Source organism: Brachyistius frenatus, unplaced genomic scaffold, assembly GCF_029030835.1.
Source record: "Brachyistius frenatus isolate BFR_SWC_R1_liver_20210118 unplaced genomic scaffold, ASM2903083v1 Contig_3, whole genome shotgun sequence".
NCBI lineage: Eukaryota > Metazoa > Chordata > Actinopteri > Embiotocidae > Brachyistius > Brachyistius frenatus.
In genome coordinates this window covers 220083-244137 of record NW_027210602.1, presented here as the reverse complement: position 1 = coordinate 244137, position 24055 = coordinate 220083, and the positions used below count along the sequence as shown (strand labels likewise).

The window sequence follows — 24055 nt, the reverse complement described above, 5'->3', positions numbered from 1 at the left end:
AAAAAAACAACACATTTCCACACTGGAGTCCAAAGTGATGGTGTCAAATGTTGTGTTTTATTCCAACGGCCACTCCAAATTCTCAATATATTAAGTTAGCCGTAACATAAAACCTATAAAAAGTTAACAAATTCTCACATGAGAGCTGTTAAACAGCAAACATTTAATTTGAACAAATATTTGATAAATAAAATAGCTGCAGATTCATTTTCTTTCAATAATTAGCAAAGATTTGTAGCTCTAAAATGCCCTGTGCGCTATTCAACTTTTTAATTCAATAAAGAGTTTTTACAAAAATCTTGATTACCAATCAAGAAAAATTGTGTTATTTGAGCCGGGGAGGAGCGAATGGTGGATCTAACTCGATTTCCAAAGACACTATATCCCGCCAACCTGTAGCAGAGACCTGACTGCTCCCCCCTAACCCATGAAGGCCCTCGGTGGTATTGCGGCACTTCGGCCTTGACCTCAGTTTTCAAACCTGGAAGTTACGTCACTGCGGGTCCAACCCAAAGACTGTGTATAGAAGTGGACGTAGCTTCCGGTTCCGAAAAATGAGGCCGATGTGGAAGTGCCTTAAGCTGCAATAGCACCGAGTGCCACTAGAGGTCGGCTCCAAAAAGCCTCCGGCTCCATAGACTCCCATTCAACTTCGCTCATCAAATAGTCAATAAAATTTCTCCGAAAGATTCCTGTATGTCATTCGCTAAATTCACACTTCCATATTAGTGTTCTGGTGGTCCATCTGAAAATAATCCTGTCATTTATTAAAAAAAATAAAATAAAAAAAAAGCTTCAAAATGTTGTGTTTTTGGGGCGCGTGTCTGTTTGATTGACAGGCCTGTGGCGCAGTCAGCTACAGGTATCGGTGGGCGGGACGTAGTATCGACAGGTTTCCCGTCAGGCTTTATATTTTCAAAATTCAACCGCTTAAAATTCAGATGTTTTTACTGGAAAAGACTAAAAGCTTGGAAGAATTTTGTTTGTTGGACTCGGCACATAATGATTTAACAAGTCAAAGCCCATCTAGAAGACAGAAAAGGTGAAGAAAAAAAAACGGCAGGTTTTTTGTGTAGGAGCTGCTGTTTCTGTGGTGTTCGTATCTAAAAATGGTTTACAGCGTTTGAATCCTGAGGCTTTCAGCTTTCCAACAACGTAAAGTATAATCAGGCACGACGCTTCGCTCGGCCTGTAATCGGGCCGCTGTGTGTGTACTTCTGATAACCTGTGTCCTCATGTTAACCTGCTCGTTTTCTGTTCTGATATCATTTTTAGTCCAGAAAAACACACACACACACACACACACACACACACACACACACACACACACACACACACACACACACACACACACACACACACACACACACACACACACACACACACAACCGGCCTGTAATCTGAATTTCAGCATCCCCAAAATTAAATGTCAATCTGTCCTTTGCACTTCACAATAGCGGACTTAAAAAGAATCTCGGCCAATGGGAGGCAGTTCGAAGGAAGTCGACGTCTCCTCATTGGTACAGGCTGCACGGGTTTGCATGGTGACACCTTGGGCTGTTTCTCGACTCACTGCAGACCAATGAGAGACGCTGCTGCTGCTTCTGCTGCTGCTGTATTCACGCTGCTCTACATTCGTGCGCATGCTGAGAGGAGATTATGGAGTGATGTGCATTTAATTTAAAAAATAAAAAAAATAAAAATAAAAAAGGCAAAATAGTAAAAGGAAACCAAAGCATGAACCGTCGGTGGCGTTTCACAGATTTCAGTGTGACGCTGCCTTTAAATAAATACAATTTGGGATTATTCATTCATAAATTCCAATTTTGAATTCTCCTGTTTATCTTAAATTCGATTTTGAAGATTTTAAAAACCTATTTATGTGTCCTTTTTTATTCCCTTGTGTCTCTTTCACATCTTTTCTCGTCCGTTATGAAATGTGTTACACGACTCCATATTCGGCTGCAGACGAGTCCCCTGTTATAACCAAATGAATCAATTAAAACATTTATGGACAAAAATCGACCTCCGATTTGAGTGATTAGCGGGGAAAAGAATTAATGTTCGTGCGCTCTCATATTACATCTAACGAGGACATTAGGAAGCCCAGTTTTGATACGCAAATGAGCTGAAATCAAATCCCTGAAAGTGGCTCATCATCACACACACACACACACACACACACACACACACACACACTCACTCACTCACTCACTCACTCACTCACTCACTCACTCACTCGCATGTGCAGAAGTGCATGACCAGCAGTGAACCTATTGTGCGGGGCTGTGACGACTGAGGTGTGTGCGCGTCTGCCTCTGCCATGCACATTCCCAGCACATGGCAACAGAAGCTAAATATAGCCGCGGCAGCCCGGCTTCTCAGTGGGATCATGCTTCCTCCCGCTAACGTAGGATCGCTCTCTGATCGCCGTCCCTCTTTCTCTGCTCCCTACAAAACACGGGTTCCTCCGCTGCAGCTCCCTCCCTCCTGAATTTTTCTCTTCACTTCCTCTCCTCTTTCGTCACTTTCTCCATCTCTGCAGATGCTCTTCCTCTGTCTCCATGCCACCGCCGACCCCCACCCCCGGATTTCTGCTATACACCCCCAAGCTGCAGCTGCATTTCAACTTTACTGTTTTGGTTGACTCTCACGGCGTCATTTCTGGCAGATAAAATCTCGAAAAGGTGTCTGTACACGACCCGCTCGGCAGCAAACAGCAGACGGACACCGTTAGAGACGACCTGGCGAACACTGTGGAGCATTAAGCAGCTAAAAAGACGTGTTTCCTCAGTAGAGACCAAAAATAGAGCTGGAAGAGTGTAAATATTAGACTCAGGTTCATCACATGGACACAAACACGACACGGAATCAATGAAAATGTAGAGGAACCTTAACAAATTAAAAGTAGTAAGGATCGAGACTCGAGCCCTGAGGAACTCCACAAGTAAGACATAAAAAGATAGATAGATAGATAGATAGATAGATAGATAGATAGATAGATAGATAGATAGATAGATAGATAGATAGATAGATAGATAGATAGATAGATAGATAGATAGATAGATAGATAGATAGATAGATAGATAGATAGATAGATGCGTGTATATATCTATAGATATATACATATAATAATAATGCTATAAAAAGAGTCATGTGACAGCACTTTTACTTTTGATAATCTGAATAAATTAAGCTTTCTACATGTAGAACCTTTACTTGTTTTTTTTACTTTTTTTTTTTTTTTTTTTTTAAATCCCCTGAACCAGACACACACACGCACACACGCACACGCACACACACACACACACACACACACACACACACACACAAGTCAGTAGGGCTGAACCTGCTTGATCCTAGCGTGATAGTAATGGACTGCTGGGAGCATGTGGTATAATCCTGGCTTGATTTGGCCGAGTGCCTAGTGAGGTATTACATTGCTCACAGGCTGCATTAGTCCCACTGTTCACATGTGCATGCTTGCACACATTACTGCTGCACTGCCCGCGAGCAGAGTGGTGGGATGACATCGGTGAGAGGAGGTCACCGGGGACACGGAGCTTTCCAATTTAAAGATGAGCAAATTCACAGAGTGGAAATATGAATGGAAGTTTTTCTGCTGCAGGAAAAATATTAATGCCAATTATGTGAATAATCTGTGGGCAGTAATGCTGCACTCTGAATGGTTGAAGACTCACACTCTCTGATGAGCCCTGAAAAACTTAAAATATAGCAACCGATACTTAATGACTGTAGTAACTTCTTCCATTTCTATTATAATTAATGGCAAATTGTTTCAGAGTTTCCTCAAAACATCCTTGTAATTTACAGCCTAGTAGCGAGAAAATCGTAGGAAATTAGTTTCCAAGTCTGTCAATCAAACAGACACGCCGCCAAAAACACTTTTTTTTTTTTGAAGATTATTTTCTAATTAATGACGGATTATTTTCAGATGGACCGCCAGAAAACTAATAAGAAGGAGTGACTTTAGCTAACAACATCCGGGATAATTGGTGGAGACAGTTTATTGACTTTAATTGCATTTAATGAGATTAGTTGAATGGGAGTCTATGGAGCCGGAGGCTTTTTGGAGCCGACCTCTAGTGGCACTCGGTGGTATTGCAGCTTAAGGCGCTTCTGCATCGGCCTCATTTTTCAGACCCGGAAGCTACGAACACTTTTATATACAGTCTGTGGTTTATACGCTTCAGATGTAGTGTAATTGTGATTTTGGACTTCAAACAAAAGGAGCCAAAACAAGCCGTCCACATGCTCGCTGAATTCACAGTGAGTCACCGCACCGGTACATAGTTCACCTCCAACTCACAGACACAACATCCCTTTTATGTGATGTCTTTTACATGTAATTTTAGTCCGAGCAGCATTAAGAGAGCGGCGGATTTGTTCTCTTCAGCTGCAGCAGTGTGCTCGTCTGCTCTCATTAAGGCTCGGCCTCTCACCTCAGAGCCGGAAAATGAAGCGGTCTCCGTAAAATGCGACGTTACGTGCAGCGCATCTGCTGAAATACGCACAGAGGGCCTCATTAACGGGAGCGCTAGGTTAAGTAACTCTTACAGCATGCTGAGCTGCACAATAATTCCAAGAACACCACACGAACTGGACTTTCTTTTAGGGAATATCCAATCTTATCTAATCTAATTCTCTTTTTATCTTATCGAGTTCAAACACATGATTTTTTTTTTTTTTTTTTTTTTAATGATTTTCCAAATTCCTGTTCCCACTATAACTATTTTAAGGCGATTACTCTTTAAGTGTCTGCCTGTATATTTCAGATTCTAGACACAGCTGTGAGGAAAAAACTACAGATTGCCAACTTTCCTTGACGCTCTAATGAAGCAAATTATAGAGAGCCACTAAAATTGTTTGTCTGAAAAGGAAGATACACAACCGTTCATAGCTGCTGCGTTTTCATCCAGAAGATTAAAAAAAAAATCAACCCATTTACATGACATGAAAGAAAAGCAGTGAGGACAGAGTCACTAATGAGGAGGCTTGTTAAATATATGCAGATAAATGTGGGTCAAAAACTCAGATACAGCAGCCTGTTATTGATGATACTGCTGTAGATTGTTTATCTTTAATTGTAAAATGCTCATTACAATAAGAACTGGAGGCTTTGTTTAGTGGACAGCTATTCTTAGCGCGTCACTATTATATTAGCTTTGGCAATGACAGAAAAAGGTTTGTTAACAATACTGAGGTATCTATATATTATTTATGGGGAGTTAAATTGAAAAACTAGTCAAAACTGAAGGTAGTTTTGACAGATTTGAGTGACAGAAAGTGACCCAATTAGGGCCAAGAACATGTTTTGTAAATATTAAGTAAGCCAAATTGACTATTAGGAGGTCCTGTTTGCTATGTATCATTAGATATACTCGCATTTATCAATCAACAACTTAATAGTAAATGAAAACTTAAAAAACAGGATCATTCTCAGGCAAGTTCTGGAGTTACAAGGAGTGATGTCTGACCGGGTTTTAGGTTGTTTACGTGTGACGCACATAAATAATAATTTTGTCCTCTGAAAGAATAGATCACACTGAATCTAAAAATCTAGGTGTCATCTCTGTATGTTCAGATTATATAAAGTTATGATGACTACAAATGTTGGCAGGTTGCTAAACTTGGTGAGCTAACTGCTAACAAACCAGCCAACAGGGAACCAACATTGCCAGATTTGGGTAACAAAAAGTATCACAATTAGGGCCTAACATACGTTTTTCTAAATATTAAGTACGCCGAATTACTTATCAAGAGTACCTTTTCGCTATGTTTAGCTTAATATATTGAAATTTATGAACGTATTACCTTGCACGAATGAAAACCTAAAAACATGAATAGTCTCAGGCAAGTTCTGCAGTTATAGAAGCGTCTTTCTTCCTGATGTCAGAGCGGGTTTTAGGCTGTTTACTTGCGACGCACATAAATAACACTTAGGTCCTCTAAAAGGCACAAGTCACGCTGAATGTAAAAATATGTGTGTCATCTCCGACAGAGTCATGATGACACAATTTTAGCAAATTGGTGAAGTGCTGGCATGCTTAACACGCGATCCTCCGGGGGAACCCATGTTTACAGATTTGACTGACAAAATAGTAGCCCACGTGTGGCCTGGCATACCTTTCTGAAAAATTAAGTATGCCGAATGCCCTACTAGGGGGTCCTGTTTGCTACATATTATTGAATGTATTGATAACTACCGCATAATTACTTTGATAAAAAGGCAAATATTAAAACGTGATCATTCTGAAGCAAGTTCTGGAGCTATAGGGGGCGTTTTTTTGTGTTTTTTTTTCCCTAGCAGCTTTTAGGACGTTTATTAATTTATTAAATATTTGTGCCGTGTCTGTGTCTCCAGATTTTATTGAGTAGTGACTCAAAAACAGTCGTGTTTTTAGTAAGTAGTGACACCAACAGGTTGACAATAGATTTAAAGTAGTTATTACCTTAGTTGGCTCCATGATGAGCAGTGCGTATCCGCTGCGTCTGTCGGTTAGAAGCCAATTAACATTAACTTCCTGTTTTTGGAAAACACCTGTTCCTTCCCCTCAGGTGTCCCCCTCCGGCCTCCACTGTCTGCCCCGGGTTGCAGACGAACTTGACGAGGAAAATCGCAGATATGAGTTTGCACAGAGGTTACTTTGAACAGGTTGCTGTTAATCAGCTTTATTATGAGAGAAAGAAAGAAAAGTCATTGGCATTTTTAGGAATCGTAGAAAAGTTACTCCTTTCGGAGTCATAACCATCTTTGAGAATTTACAGGTTTTTAGGATTTATTTAAAATTAAAGTAATTCCGTGGTAGTTGTCAGTTTCTCTGGTGAAATATAGCAAACAGGAACTCGTACCTGACAATTTGGAATACTATCATTTTTCCAAACTTAAATATAATTACATAGATAGACTGCAAACATGGATGGATTGTGTGACAACAGGCCACTGAGAACAGACTTTAAAAAGGCTCCTACGGAGACACAACATTCAGAAACGACAAGAGTCTCTTTAATTTTATTTGGCATTGGTTTGTGTTCATTTCACGTCTGTCTTGACAGTTTGTGTCTTTTTCTGGTCGCTTTGAATCTCTTTGTCATAGTTTCAAGTCTTTTAGCATCTATTTGTCATTTTGTATCTATTTCAGTTAGTTTGAGTCTCTTTGTGGTTCTTTTGCATTTGTTTGTGTTCATTTTTCTCGTTTTACTTTTATTTTGCTTCTTTAGTTGGTTCCGTCTCGTCCTGCTCATGTTCGGGTTCTTTATGGTCGTGTGTTTTTGGTAATTATAAGTCTTTGTTGTTGTTTTTTTAACTGGAGGTGATCCTTTTGTGCATCTTTGTGGTCCTATAGAATCTCTTTGTGTTCACTTTGCTTTTTCCCTCGTCATTTTGAATCTGTTTATGTTCTTATTTTGTTCATTTGGCCTCTTTGTTGGCACTCTGAGTCGGTTCGTGGTCATTTTTAGTCATTTTACTGTGTCGTTTTCTGATTGACTGACAGCAAATGATAAAAAAGTCCCATCAAGCAGAGACTCTGGACCAAGTAACCTGTGACTCTTTGGGCCCCCCAACCTACAGACCGTACATAAAAGTGGACGTAGCTTCCGGCTCCGAAAAATGAGGCCAATGCAAAAGTGCCTTAAACTGCAATACCACCGAGTGCCGCCAGAGGTTGGCTCCAAAAAGCACCGGTTTCCATAGACTCCCAATCAACTAGTCTCATGAAATTCTCATACAATAAAATTTCTCCACAAGTTTTCTTTATGTCATTCGCTTAATTCACTTTTGCGGATTTGTTTTCTGGCGGTCCATCTGAAAATAAACCATCATTAATTAGAAAATAAGACTCAAAAATAAATGTTTTTGTGGGGGGGGCGTGTCTGTTTGATTGACAGGCCTGTGGTGCAGTCAGGTTACAGCTATCGGTGGGCGGGACGTAGTATCGTCGGGTTTCCGATCAAATCGAGTTAATTCCCCCGCTTGCCCAAACATATTCCTGCTCCAAACTGTTCCAAACTAGCAAGATGGCGACTGACAAAGTCTGAAGTCGAGGCTTCATAACAGCCTTTCACAAACCAACGGGTGACGTCCCCGTCGGTTGCAGCTCGCCCCAGCCGAAGGGTCAGTAAACCTCAAGTCTTCAGGACGTGTTACGTCCCCCCCCCCCCGCTGGTGTCGCGTCCTCACATCGTTTAATTTCACGAGGATTTACTGGGCGGTAATCGTGCGTTTATCTTTTAGAGAGCAATAAAAAAAAAAACAGTTAGGGAGCAACTAACGAGCCCCTCCGACCTGCTGACCCGCTGCACTGCTGCTGACACACGCTAATTTGCTACCTGCCTGCACACAGCCCAGAGTGTGTTTCAGCATGTGAGCAGCAGACCTCAGCACAATCGGACTGTTGTACGGCTTCGTCCTCAGGCAATGAGGTCTTCACGGCACAGCTGACTCCTGGAGCAGGAATGTCAAGTCTGTGGAGGCCTCCTACATTAAAATAGCCCACATGCTCTGTCAGCACACCCAGGCAGCGTACGCATGGGTGCCCGACAGCTGCCGGAAGGACGTGGGGAAGAACCAGCTCCGACGACAGGAGAGCAGATCTGTGAGAGGAGGAGGAGGAGGAGGAGGAGGAAGAAGAGGGAGTCATATTACCCTGAAGCCTCCCCCTTTCTGCTGCTCACGCCAGAGCCACACAACAAGTTGGGCTGTATGCCGCCACACAATACGCTCGACTGATAAAGAGCACCGAGGGACCAGGCCGCAGACCGACCGACCGACCGACCGGCCGGCCGATGATCCAAGAACAAGCTCTTGTTGTGCGCAGAAGCCGCTTCCTGCAAACATCTTTATTAACTTTTAGAGGCAGCTGCTGCGCCATGCCCAAAAAAAAAAAAAAAAAAAAAAAAAAAAACGTGTGTGGGAGGAGAGCAACTGTAAAGCACGTGTTCCTCGCCGTAGCTACGGTTTGACACTGGACTCCTGTCGGGGCTTCAGGTGACGGTTATATTCAAGATTTACCAGTAAATCTTTCAGCTATAAAAAAAAAAAAAAAAAACTAGAATCGCCGCTTCCTGGTTGTAACGCCGCCAAACTAGCCAAGTGTCAATGTCCCTCCATGTCTGTCCAGACTCACAATATATATGCAGTATGCAGGGAAGATTTTTAAGGAATTTGTCCAATAAATCTGATTCTGACAGAACGCCAAGTTGTTGCCACGGCAGCAGATGATGCTTTAAATACGGATGTTGCTAAAAGAAAGCTACAGGTTCTAAAAGGCGGATGCTTCAAACAACGTTCACGATCTAACACAGAAGATCTAAACAATCAGCACAGTTTCAAGGTGGACACCCAGGATTAGTGTCACACACTCAGGGTGCAACAATGGGAGTTCACAGTGACCTTTGACCACTCAAATCGAATCCGTTCACCATCGAGTCCAATTGAACGTTTGTACCAAATTTGAAGAAATTACATCGAGGCGTTCCTGAGATATCACGTTCACAGGGATGGGAGGACGTGGGGACAAAATCGTATCAGTTCATGTTTGGGACCAAAGTGAACGCTTGTGCCAAATTGAAATAAGTTCGATCGAGATTGGTGTCAATTCAATATCTGACCAAATGTGGAATATGATCAGTCTCCACTTCTGGTCCTTTTATGGTGCTGAATGACGGACAGGAAAGGGCTTTTACATTATGATTTCACGGTAAAGATGACCTTTGACCTTTTTTGGTATAAAAAGGTTTTAGTTCAATCAAATAAATAGTTTTACTATCCTATGTGCCTCAGAATAAAGGCATATGTTCACATTTGATAGGCGCAAATTGGACAATTTTTATTAAAAAAAAAAAAAAAATTCATTTGTGCTAAAAAAACTATTCTTTTTATCATCAATTAACCCGCCAATATTTTTCAACGGTCGGGGGATTATTCTCCAAACAAGATCCCAAATTCTGAACAAGACAAAGTAGTTTTGGTGCCGAACCTCAACCACGTTATTTTTTTTCCATGTGTGGTTTGTAAGTTCAACTGTAAAGTAAAAGTTTAACTTCACGTGGTTTCAACCAAACCACGAGAAGCTGAACAAATTAAACGCAGCAAAACCTGATCTATAAATAACACAAAAAGGTCCATTTAAAGCCGAAACAAGACCATCAACTGATTAATGAACTGACTTGATCATTTTAAAGCAAAACCGTGAGGATTTTGTTTTGTCTTCTTTGACCGTGAACTGAAATTCTTTTGACAAATTCAGGACTTTCGGACATTTTAGAAACACAATAGTTAATCGATAATTAAAACGATGATTGGCTGCCACACCGGGATCCATTTCAACATGTGGCTGAGGCCTTATAAACACTGTACGTTGCATCTTTTTAAATCCTCACACCGACCTCTTCAGTAAAAGTACAATAATCCTGGTCTGGATTTGATGTCGTTGGATTTGCCAGTAAGGATTTCTTTGCGGTGCATCACGCAACTTCAGGCCAAAATAATAAAGGAGACGGCAACAGAACATTTCAAATAAAACCGTGACGAGGAGCAGTTAAAAGTGATTTATCAGATCAAAACAGCTCTCTTTGCTGCTTTTTTTGTATTTTGTGTCCTTTTAATTTGAAAGTAATTAGGTCTGTTTGGACAAAACAACCAACCTATAGATTTCGTCTCGATTTTGTCACCATTTTCGGCCATTTTGAAGCTCAAATAATAAACCAACTCACCAAGAAACTAACTGCTAACCCGGCTTTAAGTACAGGGGATTAAAAATATACAGTCACAACGTTGTTACATTTAGAGTTGCGTTTAATTAAAAGAAGTTTTATACTTTCGCTCGAGGCACAAACTGGAAAATAATCTGGAGATTTCAGTCACAAGTTTGTTTTAAGAAATTAACCTTTTTTTATTTTTTTAGTCTTGAAATTCATTTAGACAATACATTTATTTTCTTTATAAGTATTTGAAAATATGTTTTGCTGGTTTGTTTGGTAATATCTTTCCTATAAGTAGAATCTCATTTCAATATAGTTCTCTTTTGGAAAACAAAAACAAAACAGTAAAGAAAAAAAAGAAAAGAGAAACAAAAGAAAACATCTATCAATGCGTTTGTGTCCAGGGTCTTCACGTGTTGGAAGAAAAGCGGCCTGCGGCTGGACGAGGCGGCCGAGGCTCGTTGGGTCTCCGACGCCGGACATTTGGACCCTTTTCGTCTCGGGTTTGTGGGGACAAAATGAGCATCTTTTTCCAAGTCCCGTAGTGACGTATCCGCGTCGTCCCCCCCCCGCGGGGGAGGGGGGGGGGGTCCGCGCCCCGCGCGTTGGCAGCTGTTCTCAAACACCAGGGATGCTCTGGTGTGAGAAAACCCACCGCTCCTTCCTCGCTGAGTGAACCTTACTGAAAATAATATGACCTATGCTTCGCTAAGATTGTATGTATAACATAAAACCCAGCTGTAATTGACTACTGGAGTCAAATATTTAATTTAGTCCACGAGGCCCTCGTTGTTCGGGCTTACAGATAATCCCCTCAGTAACTTCCCCTTGACATTTTTTGGGTAATCTTCCCGATTAACGGCCCGCAGATGCTGCAGATGCTTGCGCGGTAGTTTTAGCAGCTCTCCAATCTGCTGACATGTCTAACGCACAACATCCGCAAAAGTGACAGCAGCTTTCTATACATTCCTCTCGGGTTCCACTGACTGACTTGCAAGAATCCCACAAACTGGACCTGGACCGCCCACAAACTGAACCTGGACCGGAACCGGATGGACGCTCGAGCGCTCTCTCCTTCACCTTGAACAAGGTCCTCACTCTGGAAATATAATCTGTTGCTAACAGGAAAGCGTTAATTGGCTTCATTTCTAGTTATAAAAAAATAATTAAAAAAATTTAAAAAAAAAAACAAATAAACTTGCTGGTTTTAGTAGGTTCTCTCTTTCCTCTTTTTTTTTTTTTTAAAACAATAAATCATAACTCACTCTTTTTTTTTTTTTTTTGTTCAGCCAATGAGACACATCTCATTTATACATGTTTCACTTTCAGAGATTCACACAACCACTCCAACCCCTCAGCCCTACCGACTTTAGATGAATACACCAATAAATCCCTGCACATAAACGCCACGATACTTTAGTAGGCTATTACAGCACGATTTGTCATGCACTTATCTGTCGTTTCTGCTTTTTTTTTTTCCTCGTTTTTATTTATTTTTTAATTTTTTTCAAAAATACCCCTACACTGCGGATCTGTCGTGTAACTGGACTAACAGCGTTGTGCTCCGTGGGGAGGTGGGAGGGGGGGGGCTCCTCAGTCGTCGTCCACGTCGTCCCCCTCGGACTCGTCTCTCCTCTCGTACATTTTGTCCCGCTGCCGCTCCTGGATCTCCTTCATCTCCTCGGCGTATCTGGAGAAGGCGCCTCCGAATTTGCTCCAGGCTTTGAAGGGGATGGTGATAGAGTTCCTGTAGCTGGGCTTCACCTCGCTCACGCGCAGGAACACTCCGTATTTGTTGGAGCCGACGTCGAAGAAGAACCGCTTGGAGTCCACCATGATGGAGGTGCCCTCGGGGAGCTCGCCGTAGCCCCCGGCGGCCGAGCCCCCGGCCAGCTCCTCGTCGTCTCCCCCGTAGTCATCAATGAGCTTGGCGAGGGCGTCTCTAAACTCAATTAGCCCCTGGGCCGGAAGGGCTATGGTCTGGCCGGCGAGCATGCCGCCCACTGGGCCCCCGACTCCAAAGCCCGGTCCGCGGTTCACGGTCTGTCGAATCCGCAGGAACCTCCCCCGCTGGTTCTCCTTCAAGTCCAGGTAGTACTTGCGGTTTTCCCGAACGAGAAACTCGCTCTTGAGAGCTCGTCTGGGCCCGCCGTCCTCACCCACGCTGGCCTGGGCTATCTGCTCCGGACTGCTAGGCCCCAGCTGGGCGTAGTGCTCGATAAAATCTCCGAGGTAGTCACGGAACTCTGCGGCCACTGACAGCGAGAGGGTCAAGCGACTTTTGGAGCCCCCGGCCCCGACCTCGGCGATCTTTATGAACCTGCCCTTGCTGTTCTGCTTGACGTCCAGGTAGAAGCGCTTGTTCTGGATGTCAAGGCGCTTGGACGCCAGCTCCTGGGTCTCCTGGTCCCTCTGGAAGTGCTGGAAGCCGCCTCCGCCTCCGCCTCCACCACCACCACCGCCGCCGCCGCCGCTGCCGCCGCCTCCGCCTCCGCTGCCTCCTCCTCCTCCACCGCTGCTACCACCGCGCTCACTCCCGCTGTCGCCATCCGCCATCTTCAACTCCACCATTCGCCTTCTGCCCCTCTCCTGCGTAGCTGCTCTCTGCGTGCACCCGGCCAGCGCGCGCCCCCTTCTCGCTCCCCACTGGCGCCCTTCGGAGGACGTTGTGATTGGCCCAACCACGTGCCACTTCTACCAGTTCCCACGGTTACGGCATTCCCATTGGTCCATGGATTTCCATAACCAGGCCATCTTTTAATACCTCTCTTCAGCCATTGGCTCAGACTGAAGTTCCGTTTCGTTTTTTGTCAATCCTTTTTTTTTTTTTTTCATCCTGTTGTGAAAATTCCTTGTTTTTATGACACGTCAAAAATTGTGTTTTTAAATTTTGTGGCTTCATTTGGTAAAATGTTTCGGCATAACGTTTACATGCCGTTTATATGGAAAATATATTCTGAAAAAATAAAGAGACGTTTTTATAGGTGCAAAACAGTTTTATGGCGCAATTCTAGTAAATGACATTGACCAAATATAATAATACTGACTCACTGGTGAAGCTTTGATTAGTTATTTACATGTTTTGTATGTACAATTTTAATGTAATTTTTTTTTATAAATTAGATAATCTCATGTAAACATTTTATTTTATTTTTAAAAGTAATCAGTCATTGAAACTGTCAAATAGATGTAGTGGTGTAAAAAGTACAAATACAAATACCTCTAAGCTCTACTTATGTACAGTACTTTACTTAGCTGACTGGTACCAGCCATCTCTTCATGAGTTTTTAATATATATTTTTTTTCTTTGTGATGTTTTCGTCTTTTATTTGGACTTTTGAATTTGTAATAAAGTTTGGATTGGAAGAAATACAATTAGAAAATGGTCAATACTTCTCTTCTACACTTAATTGCATCCTTCTTGTTACATTACCCAACTCTGCCCACAGGTGGCAGTGCGGTTCCTCCTGCAGCTCAGTTCCGTTTTCAGGCTGACTTTGATCTCTGCACTTCCTGCAGCTTCAACCTGTCAACAGCACCTGTGGGTTCAGAGATGAAACTGAAGATGTAACATGCTACGGCAGCTGCGTGTTTTTCTTTTCATGTGGACATGTGAACGTGACAGACGGGAGACCTGAGACGCTTCTGAAGTCCCGAAGACGAGAAGTTTTAATACAGTCAGGATTTAACACATATTCCTGCGTTGAGGTTTAAATCCTCTAAGTCTTCTCCAGGCATCAATCAATTAATCAAACTTTACTTATAAGTGATTATTGGCAAGTAGAACTCAGTCAAATGCAATTTAAAAACAGAAAAGTAAAACAAAAAAAACCCTCAACAAATAATTGGAAACAAAGTTAAAGTACTTGAAATTAGTGCTTATTTAGATTCATTTTATTAGTTTGTTTCTACAACTGCAATGTTTAGTGCATTACAAGTACCTCAAAGTGCAGCACTTTAGATTAGCAAAACATATAATCACAATAGTTTTGCATTTATAATGTAACTCAAAGCCCCATCCAATCAAAATTATGTTTTAATCCAGTACAGTATTCAAGTAAATGTACTTCAACTTCTAGAAACATTATGCACAGCCAGTGATATTTTACTTTGAGATAATAAAGATTAGAAAAACATCTGACAATGTGATATTTTTTTTAATTTGAATCTTAATTCAGTGACAGAACAGCAGACACACAAAAAAAATATTATTGCACACTACCATGTTTGACTGATGAGCAGGATTCAAGCTTCAAAGCAGTAACTGTGTTTCTGTGTAGCCGGGTTTCTTCTTTTAACCCCGTGACGGTGACGTCGACAGAACGTGACAGCTGATCGTCTCCATCAGCGATCGATCAGTAGTATTGAGCGTACGTCGGGTAGGACGCCTGGAGGTGAGACGAGATCGAGGGCAGCACGACTCCCGGGTGGCTGCCGTACTGGTAGAAGGAGTTCAGGGGCGCAGAGGAGCTGTACGGCAGTCTGTGTGGACTGACGTAGGAGGTCGGGGCCGGGCCCTCGGGGTCCACCGCCGAGTGGTACATGGGGTAGGGCCCCGGCCTGTAGGCCTGTAGCTCGGAGTAATGCATCAGCTGAGAGGCAACGTTGGCCTGGCAGGCGTGAGCCAGGGCGTCCTGCACCGACCGCTTCAGCTTCATCCGCCTGTTCTGGAACCAGTTTCTGATCTGAGGGGGGGGAAGAAAAAAAAAACTATCTCATGAGGAAAATTTTTCACTGAAGATCTTTAAATTATTTAACCTAAAAGAAAATTGTCTGTGGAAGCGAAGGTTCAAAGTCAGTATTTAAAAAATGCTGAGGTTAAATTACTTATATTCAATCCTAATAAATAGACATAATAAGTCAAAAAAAATTTTTTTCAATATATTTAAAAAAAAAAAACTATTTCAAAATATAAGTATATAAAAGGAAAATTTGAAATAATTATAAAAAAAATTGGATCCTGTTCCAATTAGGTAATAAAAAATGAGTAGCAAATAAAATTAACTAAAGTAAAAAAAAGTCTATAAAATATTTCAAATTACAAATCAAATATAAAAAAATTAGTGCAAGTGAAAAAATTCAACATGCCTAAAAAGTACAAAAAATAAAAAATAATTATGATGAAAAAAGTTCAAAGTACTTTTTTCCTTTGATTAGTTGACTGTTCCATTATATTTTCATATTAATTTTATACCAAAATGACAATTTAAATCCAGTTTCAAAGTCTTGAATTTAATCATTTGGGGGGGGGGGGATTTATCAAAACAAACTTTAGACAGAGTTTTAGACATAAGTTCTTTAATTGTAGAAACACAATGACAAAATAAGTTAAAAAAAAAAAAAAATCTAATACAGTGAGAATGTTCTCAGCAGGTGATCGCTCACATATTGACTATTGAGCTCACACACTGATGACAGGTAATTGTCACCTGTTTGTCAGACAGGTCGAGCTTCTTGCAGAGCTCGGCTTTGTCCTGCGTCCCCAGGTAAGCGTTTTTCTTGAACGCCCTCTCCAGGCTGCTGATCTGCTCCGCTGTGAAGGCGGTCCGGGGCCTCCTGCCCACCAGGGGCGACAGCGGCGCTGTGGAGCCGCGGGTGGCGGCGGCCGAGGGGGAGCGGTCGCCTTCGCTCTCGTAGCCGGAGGTTTCCTCCTCCGTCTCGCTGCTGAAATCAGCTTCAGTCGCTGCAAACGAAAAAAGAAATGACTTTGAGTTCATTTAGAACAAGATGCAGATTCACACGAAGCTGCTAATAGAAGTATTCAGATACTTCACTCGAGTAAAAGGACTCATACTTTTGATACTTTTGCTGTCTTACTGTATGTGATACAAGCCGTATTTAATATGAATAAATGGTGCATAACTATTTGAACATAAATTTGTAAAATATTTTAAATAACCCAAATTTTCAACAAATAAAGAAAAACTCACTAATGCTTTAAAATGAAATTGCATATATAAAATAAATAAATTTAAAAAAAAATAGATACAAAATTAGATCAAACCAAACCAGATACTAAAATAGTTCAAATATAAAATACTGAGTTCAAGTAGCCAAAAAAAAAAAAAAATCTCTTAAAATGATCAAATAAAACACACATTTATAAAGTAAGTATGCGTTGATTTCATGAAATATTGTCTCTGAAAAGTATAAAGCAGCATAAAATGAAAATCCTCAGAAGTACTCGAGTAAATGCACTTCATCTAGTTTCCACTGTTTTGAAGATTTGTTGCGGATTTATTTTAAACACAAAGTGAGAAAAGGCTGATTTGGGGAATCCAGTTTCCACCACTAGAAACACCCGAGTGCAGACAGAAACCGAATCTCTCACCTGGGTCACCGGCGCAGGTCCGGTGCTGGAGGCCTCTGGGGCTCTCCTGCTGCTGCTCCTGGTGCTCCTGCTGCTCCTGCTGCTCCTGCTGGGGTGAATGTTCTGACCTCTGCTGGCAGTAAAAACCAGGCAGGCTCTCCGAGTCGGTCGCGCAGGTCGGGATGCCGGGGGCAAGGTGCCCGGCCGGCTGGCTGCTCTGGGCCATCCACTCGATGGAGAAGTCTCCTCTCATGGCTGCAAGAGATTAAATCCTTTTAAAAGCGGGTGGAGAAAAAGTTCAGCCGAGACTTCAGAGTCTCCTCTGATGAGTCTTGCCTCTTCTACATGTACTTATAAAGGACTTCCATCCTCATTCGGAGCCCCGAGATCAAAGCACACATCCTCCTCCTCCTCCTCTAGTTTTCACAACTGGAGTAATTAAGATGTCCCATTCAGGCTGTTACAACAAGGCTCCAGTGAGTCTGGGAAGCCTCCCTCCCTCCCCATCTTCCCCCCACACACACACTCTCTCTCTCTCTCTCTCTTCCCCCCAACACACCCCCACCATCCTTCCTGCCTCCAGAACAGATAATAGACTCTCCTCACCCCCCAAACTGTCTGCATCTCCTCCACCATAAATACACCAGGCCTGAGGTGAGGTGGGGTGGGGAGGTTTCACAATCCTCTGAATAAGGACAATTTACCATTTTAAATAGTTTAAATCAACCAGAAATATCACTTGTCTATGTAAGATATTCATCCGTGAACACACACTATCTGTAATAATATAAAATGTTAAGTGATTATGACTTAAGATTTGCACCGTTTTGTGATATTTTTCTTACATTTTTACCTCCTAGCAGCTTTGGATTCTGTTAAATTGACCAAAATTCAGACTTCAAAAAAACAAAACAAAAAAATAGCTGAGGGGACTTTGGAAAACAAAGTAAATGGATAGAAAGTAAAAAAAATAAAATTAAAAAAAGACCTAAAATGAACCTGTGTGCATAAAGCATCTTGAATTTTGTTGTCAGATGTGTTTCATTCTGTTTTTAATCATGTTACTGCTGATAAGTTCACATGATACAGTTAAAATAACACTTAGATCATTTCATTGACAGACAGTAATCTGTAATATGATGTAACTGAAGTTACATCATATTTTAAAAGCAGAGAAAGTCGAGCTGTCGCTCTTGCGGCTTCACAAACGTGAGGAATTGCTGCTTTTCTTTGTTTTTTATTTAATGGAAATGAATACGTCTTTGAGGTTTTGGACTGTTGGTCTCATTTTATAAGACTTAAAGATGAATTTGAATTTAGAAAAACAGAAGAATTTACCTGCAATTTATTTTGTCTGTGCAGTAACTTTCAAATGCAGAAAGAAAAAGGAATAAATTCTTTGAAACATTTGAAAAACGCAATTAAAAAAAGTCAAATAAAAGTATTTTTTTCAATGATTGTCGATCTTTGCTGACTTTTACTTTAGCAGCATATTGATCACATGCGGAACAAATACTTCATGTTACTGAGAATACTTTTGTACTTTAAGGTTTTAAAAGCAGGACTTTTACACGTAAAAGGAGCAATTTGGAACAATTCTGCTTTTACTGAAGTAGAAGCTCAGAGTCTATGATTGTTTATTTGGTTGTTTAGATGTTTAAAAACCAGATCAAGTGTCTCTGATGTTACTTAAACTCTTATTAATCCTTTAATGTCCCACAAAACTCTCCCATATTTAAATATACCGATTGTAAAGTCGTTGCGGGATCAGCTCTAAATCACAGCAGCTGAAAAGCCGTCAGTGCTCGCGTTGTCTTCGGACAGTTTATTCTCAGGATCATCCCGGGATCAGCCGGCGTCGTCACTTTGAGTCACTCACTGCTCATTATGGTGCTTATTTACCTGAAACTAAACATTTTCAAAGTCGTTTATCACAAACTGACGGACGTGACGAGCAGTTTGACACAAATTGACCAAATGTTTTTTGCTAGAAAACAACAGAAAAGCTGCAAATCTTCAACTTTCTTTGCTTGAGTTTAATCACAGCAGCTTTTTAAAACCCAGAAAATTCACTTTAACTGCACACTGTAGATGATTTTTGCGTTTAAAAAAAAGAAAAAGTATTTTCAACTATTTCTTTTAAGATGTATACAGTATGTTTAGGGTTAATGACGTTGTTTTCACAGCTAAATAAATGTAATTTATTGACATGAGTGCAGTAATATAAACACAGCCCAAGTTATGGAATAAGCAGACCACATCTTTTAAATCTCTAAACAAACTTTTATCTGAGATGCTTTGTTGATTCAATTTGATTCGAGTCATCCACTTTTATTTCTTTTATACTGTTTTTATTTGTGTTATACGATCAATTGTGTTGCTGGATTTGAAGTATTTTTTTTAAATTCATTGTTTTGTTTTAATGGCTTATTTTATGTGAAGCACTTTGTGACGCAAGTTCAGAAAAGTATTCCTAAAGTAAAGTTTATCGTCATGTTTTATTACTTTAGGTATACAGTAGCCCTGTAAAATAGATTATAGTAACAAATGCTGCACTTCGATATACAGGTGTAGTTTTATAGTAATTTCTACTGTGGTATGATATACAGGCAACTACTGCTGCCAGGAAGTTAATTTTAAAAAAATAAAATTTTTACAGTGTAAACTACTCATTTGTACTCTTTAGTGACACTTTTTTTTTTTTTTTTTTTTTACTTTAGTACAATCCGTTAAGGGTTTAAAGCACTCCAGTAAATGCTACAGTACTTGGAACTTAAGTAAGTACAACATCTCCCTCTGAGTTGAAGTAAGTCACCCTTTAAAGTAGTATTCAGAGTACTCGGTTACTTCTCCCTAAGATAAAAAATAAAAAAATAATTATTTTTTTTGGTGTTTCCATCTCTTCTGTGGCGCCTCAAATCGTGTCTTAACTGTTAACGTCAAAGCTGGGATCTGTGGTTGGACTTGATAAGGACTTCTTCGTAATGAAGATCCAGCTGGGACGGCGGCTCTTGATGTCACTCCCGCGCCCTCGCCGTCTGCGGCATGCGGGCGCTGTTTTGTGTGCAAATGGTGTGCGTGGGCTAAACACACTGTTGCGGGTTTTTTAAAGAATTAATAAGTTCAATCACGGAGGCGCAGCCGCCGATAAGATGATAAGCGCGAGCTATATATCACCTCTCTCTCCTCCCACCTCCCCCCCCCGCATCCCCCATTACACCCTCCCCCTCGAAACGCGCAAACGGCGGAGAGGACAGCCGGCGCTAACAACTCATTACTGAAACTGGGACACTTCAAAAGGCGCCGAGCGCTTTGATACCGACGCAGGCCGACATGAGACTGGGCGGACTGACACCTCGGAACCTGTTAATGTCCTCTGAGCCCCGCGTGAACCCATAAAGTTCTCCGCAGGTAATGGCGCTGTCAGCGGCGCTAATAAGCACCGAGGTGGAACCCGGTCACAGGGTTTAATGCCGCACTTTTACCTGCAAAGGCGCATTTTCACATGGTTGTATCGATGCTTTTATTTTCGTGAATCACCCGAGAACTTCCTCCACTAATGGTTTTAACAGTAACGCTATTATATTTCATGGTATTTTGTTGTTGTTGTTGTTGTTGTATATTTCTGACAGTATTATGATACTGAAGTTAATCTATAGGAACACATTTACTTTCTAAAACATATTTATTTGCAGTTTCTTGCATCACGTACTCTAATACTTTAACTGATAACAGTACTTTTACTGATTTGGGGTTTTAAATGCAGTTCTTTGAGGATACTTGTAATGGACTACTTTTTAGTTTGCGGTACTTAAACAAACAAATCTTTGTCCTGATAATACTTTAGTACTTTTACTTGAGTTTTTAAAAAAAGTTTGTACTTTCAGATTAAAGATATATGCAGTAACTAATTACTCAAGTACTTCTACTTTATGTTACTTTATACTTCTACTCGACTACATGTCAGAGAGAAAACTTTTCCTTTTCACCGCTCTAAATTTATCTGACAGCTGCAGTAACTTTCCAGATTACAATTTTATATTAAACGCATGATGGTCTATAAAATATGATGAAATATTATAAATTAAACTACCAAACTGTGTATAAAATCTTTTATAATTAGTTTCATCATGTTGAGCTACAATAGGAAAATGACATTTAGACTCCAATAACCTAATAATGTAACACATAGTAATATTTTTCCTGCATGAAGTACTTATATTTTAATACTTAAGTACAGTTTTCATTACTGTAACATCAGCAGGATTTTAAATAGTTATTTGACTTTGAGTATTCTTAAAATAACAAGAAATAATTTCTAAATGAATGATATTTGGAGATTTTTACTGAGAAAGCATTTTTAATTCTGCACCTGCTGAACGATTTTTTTTATTTGCTGATGATACTTTTGTTCTTATACAGTAAAGGTTTGAGCGCAGGACCTTTATATATATTTTTTTATTGTCATGTAACTTCTATTTCCCGTTAATCGTCCAATAAAACACGAAGAAATGGTCACTTTTTTTTGTCGTTAATTGAGTACAAGTCATCATAGGATCAGTTCTTCGTGCACAAAAGTTAAATCCCGATCAAACAACCTAAAGGTCCGTCAGCGGTAAATACATTTGTACCTCTTTTTTTTTTCTCCAAAAACTATAATTGAATTTGATGAAAATGGAAAAAAAGAAAGAAAAAGAAGAACAGGTCAGCGTTCGCTTACAGCAAAATGTTAAATCAGGAGTCAGAAGATAAAACCAGCGGCCTGCTGATTGGTACAGTTAAAAGTTCAAAGGGGTTGTTTGTTTTCTCTCCGTCACCTCCGTCTGTCTGGATGGTGCATGAAGGGGTGAATGGCCGAGTATCTGCTCCACCTCGTCATCGCCGTCCTGACCTTTGATGTGAGGCAGACAGACCGGAGAGAGACTGGACGAAGACGCAGCAGCATCCAGAGACAGAGAGACAATCTGTTTGTCTTTTGAGGAACTTCGTGTTTCACGTGAAAAACAGATTTAAAAAAACAAAACAACCAACAACAATATGTAACAATATGTCATGTAGTCGTCTCCTACTTCTACGTCCTGTAGTCTTCTCCTACGTCCTGTAGTCATCTCCTACTTCTACGTCCTGTAGTTGTCTCCTACGTCCTGTAATCGTCTCCTACTTCTACGTCCTGTAGTCTTCTCCTACGTCCTGTAGTCGTCTCCTACTTCTACGTCCTGTAGTCGTCTCCTACTTCTACGTCCTGTAGTTGTTTCCTACGTCCTGTAGTCGTCTCCTACGTCCTGTAGTCGTCTCCTACTTCTACGTCCTGTAGTCTTCTCCTACGTCCTGTAGTCGTCTCCTACTTCTACGTCCTGTAGTCATCTCCTACTTCTACGTCCTGTAGTCGTCTCCTATTTCTACGTCCTGTAGTCGTCTCCTACTTCTACGTCCTGTAGTCTTCTCCTACGTCCTGTAGTCGTCTCCTACTTCTACGTCCTGTAGTCTTCTCCTATGTCCTGTAGTCATCTCCTACTTCTACGTCCTGTAGTCTTCTCCTACGTCCTGTAGTCGTCTCCTACTTCTACGTCCCGTAGCCTTCTCCTACGTCCAACAGGAGCACAGAGCGCTCTCTCGCACATAACGGCGACACAATCGCATTTCTATCGCACAATTTTTCGCATCGCACGCCATTGTTTAGTCTCAGAAAGTCCACGCCCCGTCTCCTCCTTCTTGATGACATCGTCCACGAACAAGATTGTTTTTTTTCTCTATTATTTGAGTGAACTGACTCTTTTGAGATTGCGTCTTTTTGGCTGCACTTTTTTTTTTTTTTTTTTTTTTTTTGCTCCAACAGTTTCTGTCTGATTATTTTGTTTGTTGACGTCTCTTCTTGTCTTTTGTTCTCAAACACAGAGTCTCTGTGTGCTTTATTTAACCTCATAAAACATGGTAAACCAACAGACACGGTGTGAGTCTGATTGCAAGTCTGATTGTGCGCGACATGTTTGTGTGTTAATGCTCCTTATCCGTGATGTGCGTGTGTGTGTGTGTGTGTGTGTGTGTGTGTGGTCATCCTTGGCTCCATTCAGACTCTTTCATCTCTAATGGGTCTGTTTGCTGCTAAATTATGGACACAAACACACCTCGACTCGACTCAACAGCTGTAGATTTTAGCAGGTTTTACCAAAACAGAAGTAAACAGTGGATTTGTTAACGAACTATTTTCTGCGACAGATTAATCGGCCTGGTGCTCCAATGAAGGTGTAAAGCTGCAGCAGTCAGTCGGTGGAAATTATTGACGGTAAAAAAATTTTTTTTTTAAATGTGCAGACTTGTTTAAAATAAAGACAAAGAAGAGCTGAAAAAAGGACCGTCTGACGCGGAATGGATTCCTCCATGCAGATCAAGGCGGTAATGACGCCTAATAATCATTGATCTCCATTGCCGGCAGTCTCCAGCAGTTACCCGCCCCCGTCTGTAACACAGTCAGTTAAGGCCTATTCCCCTGTCCCATTGATCCCTATCAACCTCATCAAAGGCAACCCGGGCTTTGATGGGGCCAGCGGGACGGGTCCCTGCTGGCGGTGGACGTGGAGAAATTTAAAGCTGGAGGCTGCGACGGAGCACACCTGAAGGTTTTTATGACGGGCGACGGAGGAACTCCATGCAACACTAAAAACGTTAAGATAAACAACGCGAAGCCTTTGAAAGGAACTGGTTTCTGCATACGCCGATAAAAGCAAATAAATAAATAAATCCATTCTCGGTTATGAAGATTAAAGTCTCCGTTGAGTAGATCCATTTAAACATTCACAGAGTCGGTGGAGATAAAAACAACAACAAAAAGTACGCTTCGGGAGGAACTTTGGACCGTCAGCGTCTCTCTGAATCAGCGTCGGGCGTTTTCAGGTCCGGCGTCCGACCGGAGCCGGCTGTCAAAAGGCGGATTACGTCCGTTCGGGGTCGTGCGCCGTCGATTTTCTTCACCGTTTCGGGTCATCGTCGGCCTGCGTGCGTTTTTGTTTTTAGTGTTCGCTT

The 24055-nt window shown here is 41.3% G+C and overlaps 2 protein-coding genes across 2 annotated transcripts; both read right to left on the bottom strand.

Annotated features, from left to right (window-relative positions):
- Positions 1 to 10891: 10891 nt before the first annotated feature.
- On the bottom strand, positions 10892 to 13372 carry purbb (purine-rich element binding protein Bb). The gene has a single exon (XM_069700597.1). It carries the CDS (start codon positions 13294 to 13296, stop codon positions 12319 to 12321), a length of 978 nt encoding a protein of 325 aa, XP_069556698.1. The 5' UTR covers positions 13297 to 13372; the 3' UTR covers positions 10892 to 12318.
- Positions 13373 to 15080: 1708 nt separating this feature from the next.
- Positions 15081 to 17288, bottom strand: ved (ventrally expressed dharma/bozozok antagonist). The gene is made up of 3 exons (XM_069706534.1): positions 17057 to 17288; positions 16155 to 16408; positions 15081 to 15410 (listed from the first exon to the last, which is right to left on the bottom strand). Exons 1-3 carry the CDS (start codon positions 17286 to 17288, stop codon positions 15081 to 15083), a joined length of 816 nt encoding a protein of 271 aa, XP_069562635.1.
- Between the last annotated feature and the right edge of the window lie 6767 nt (positions 17289 to 24055).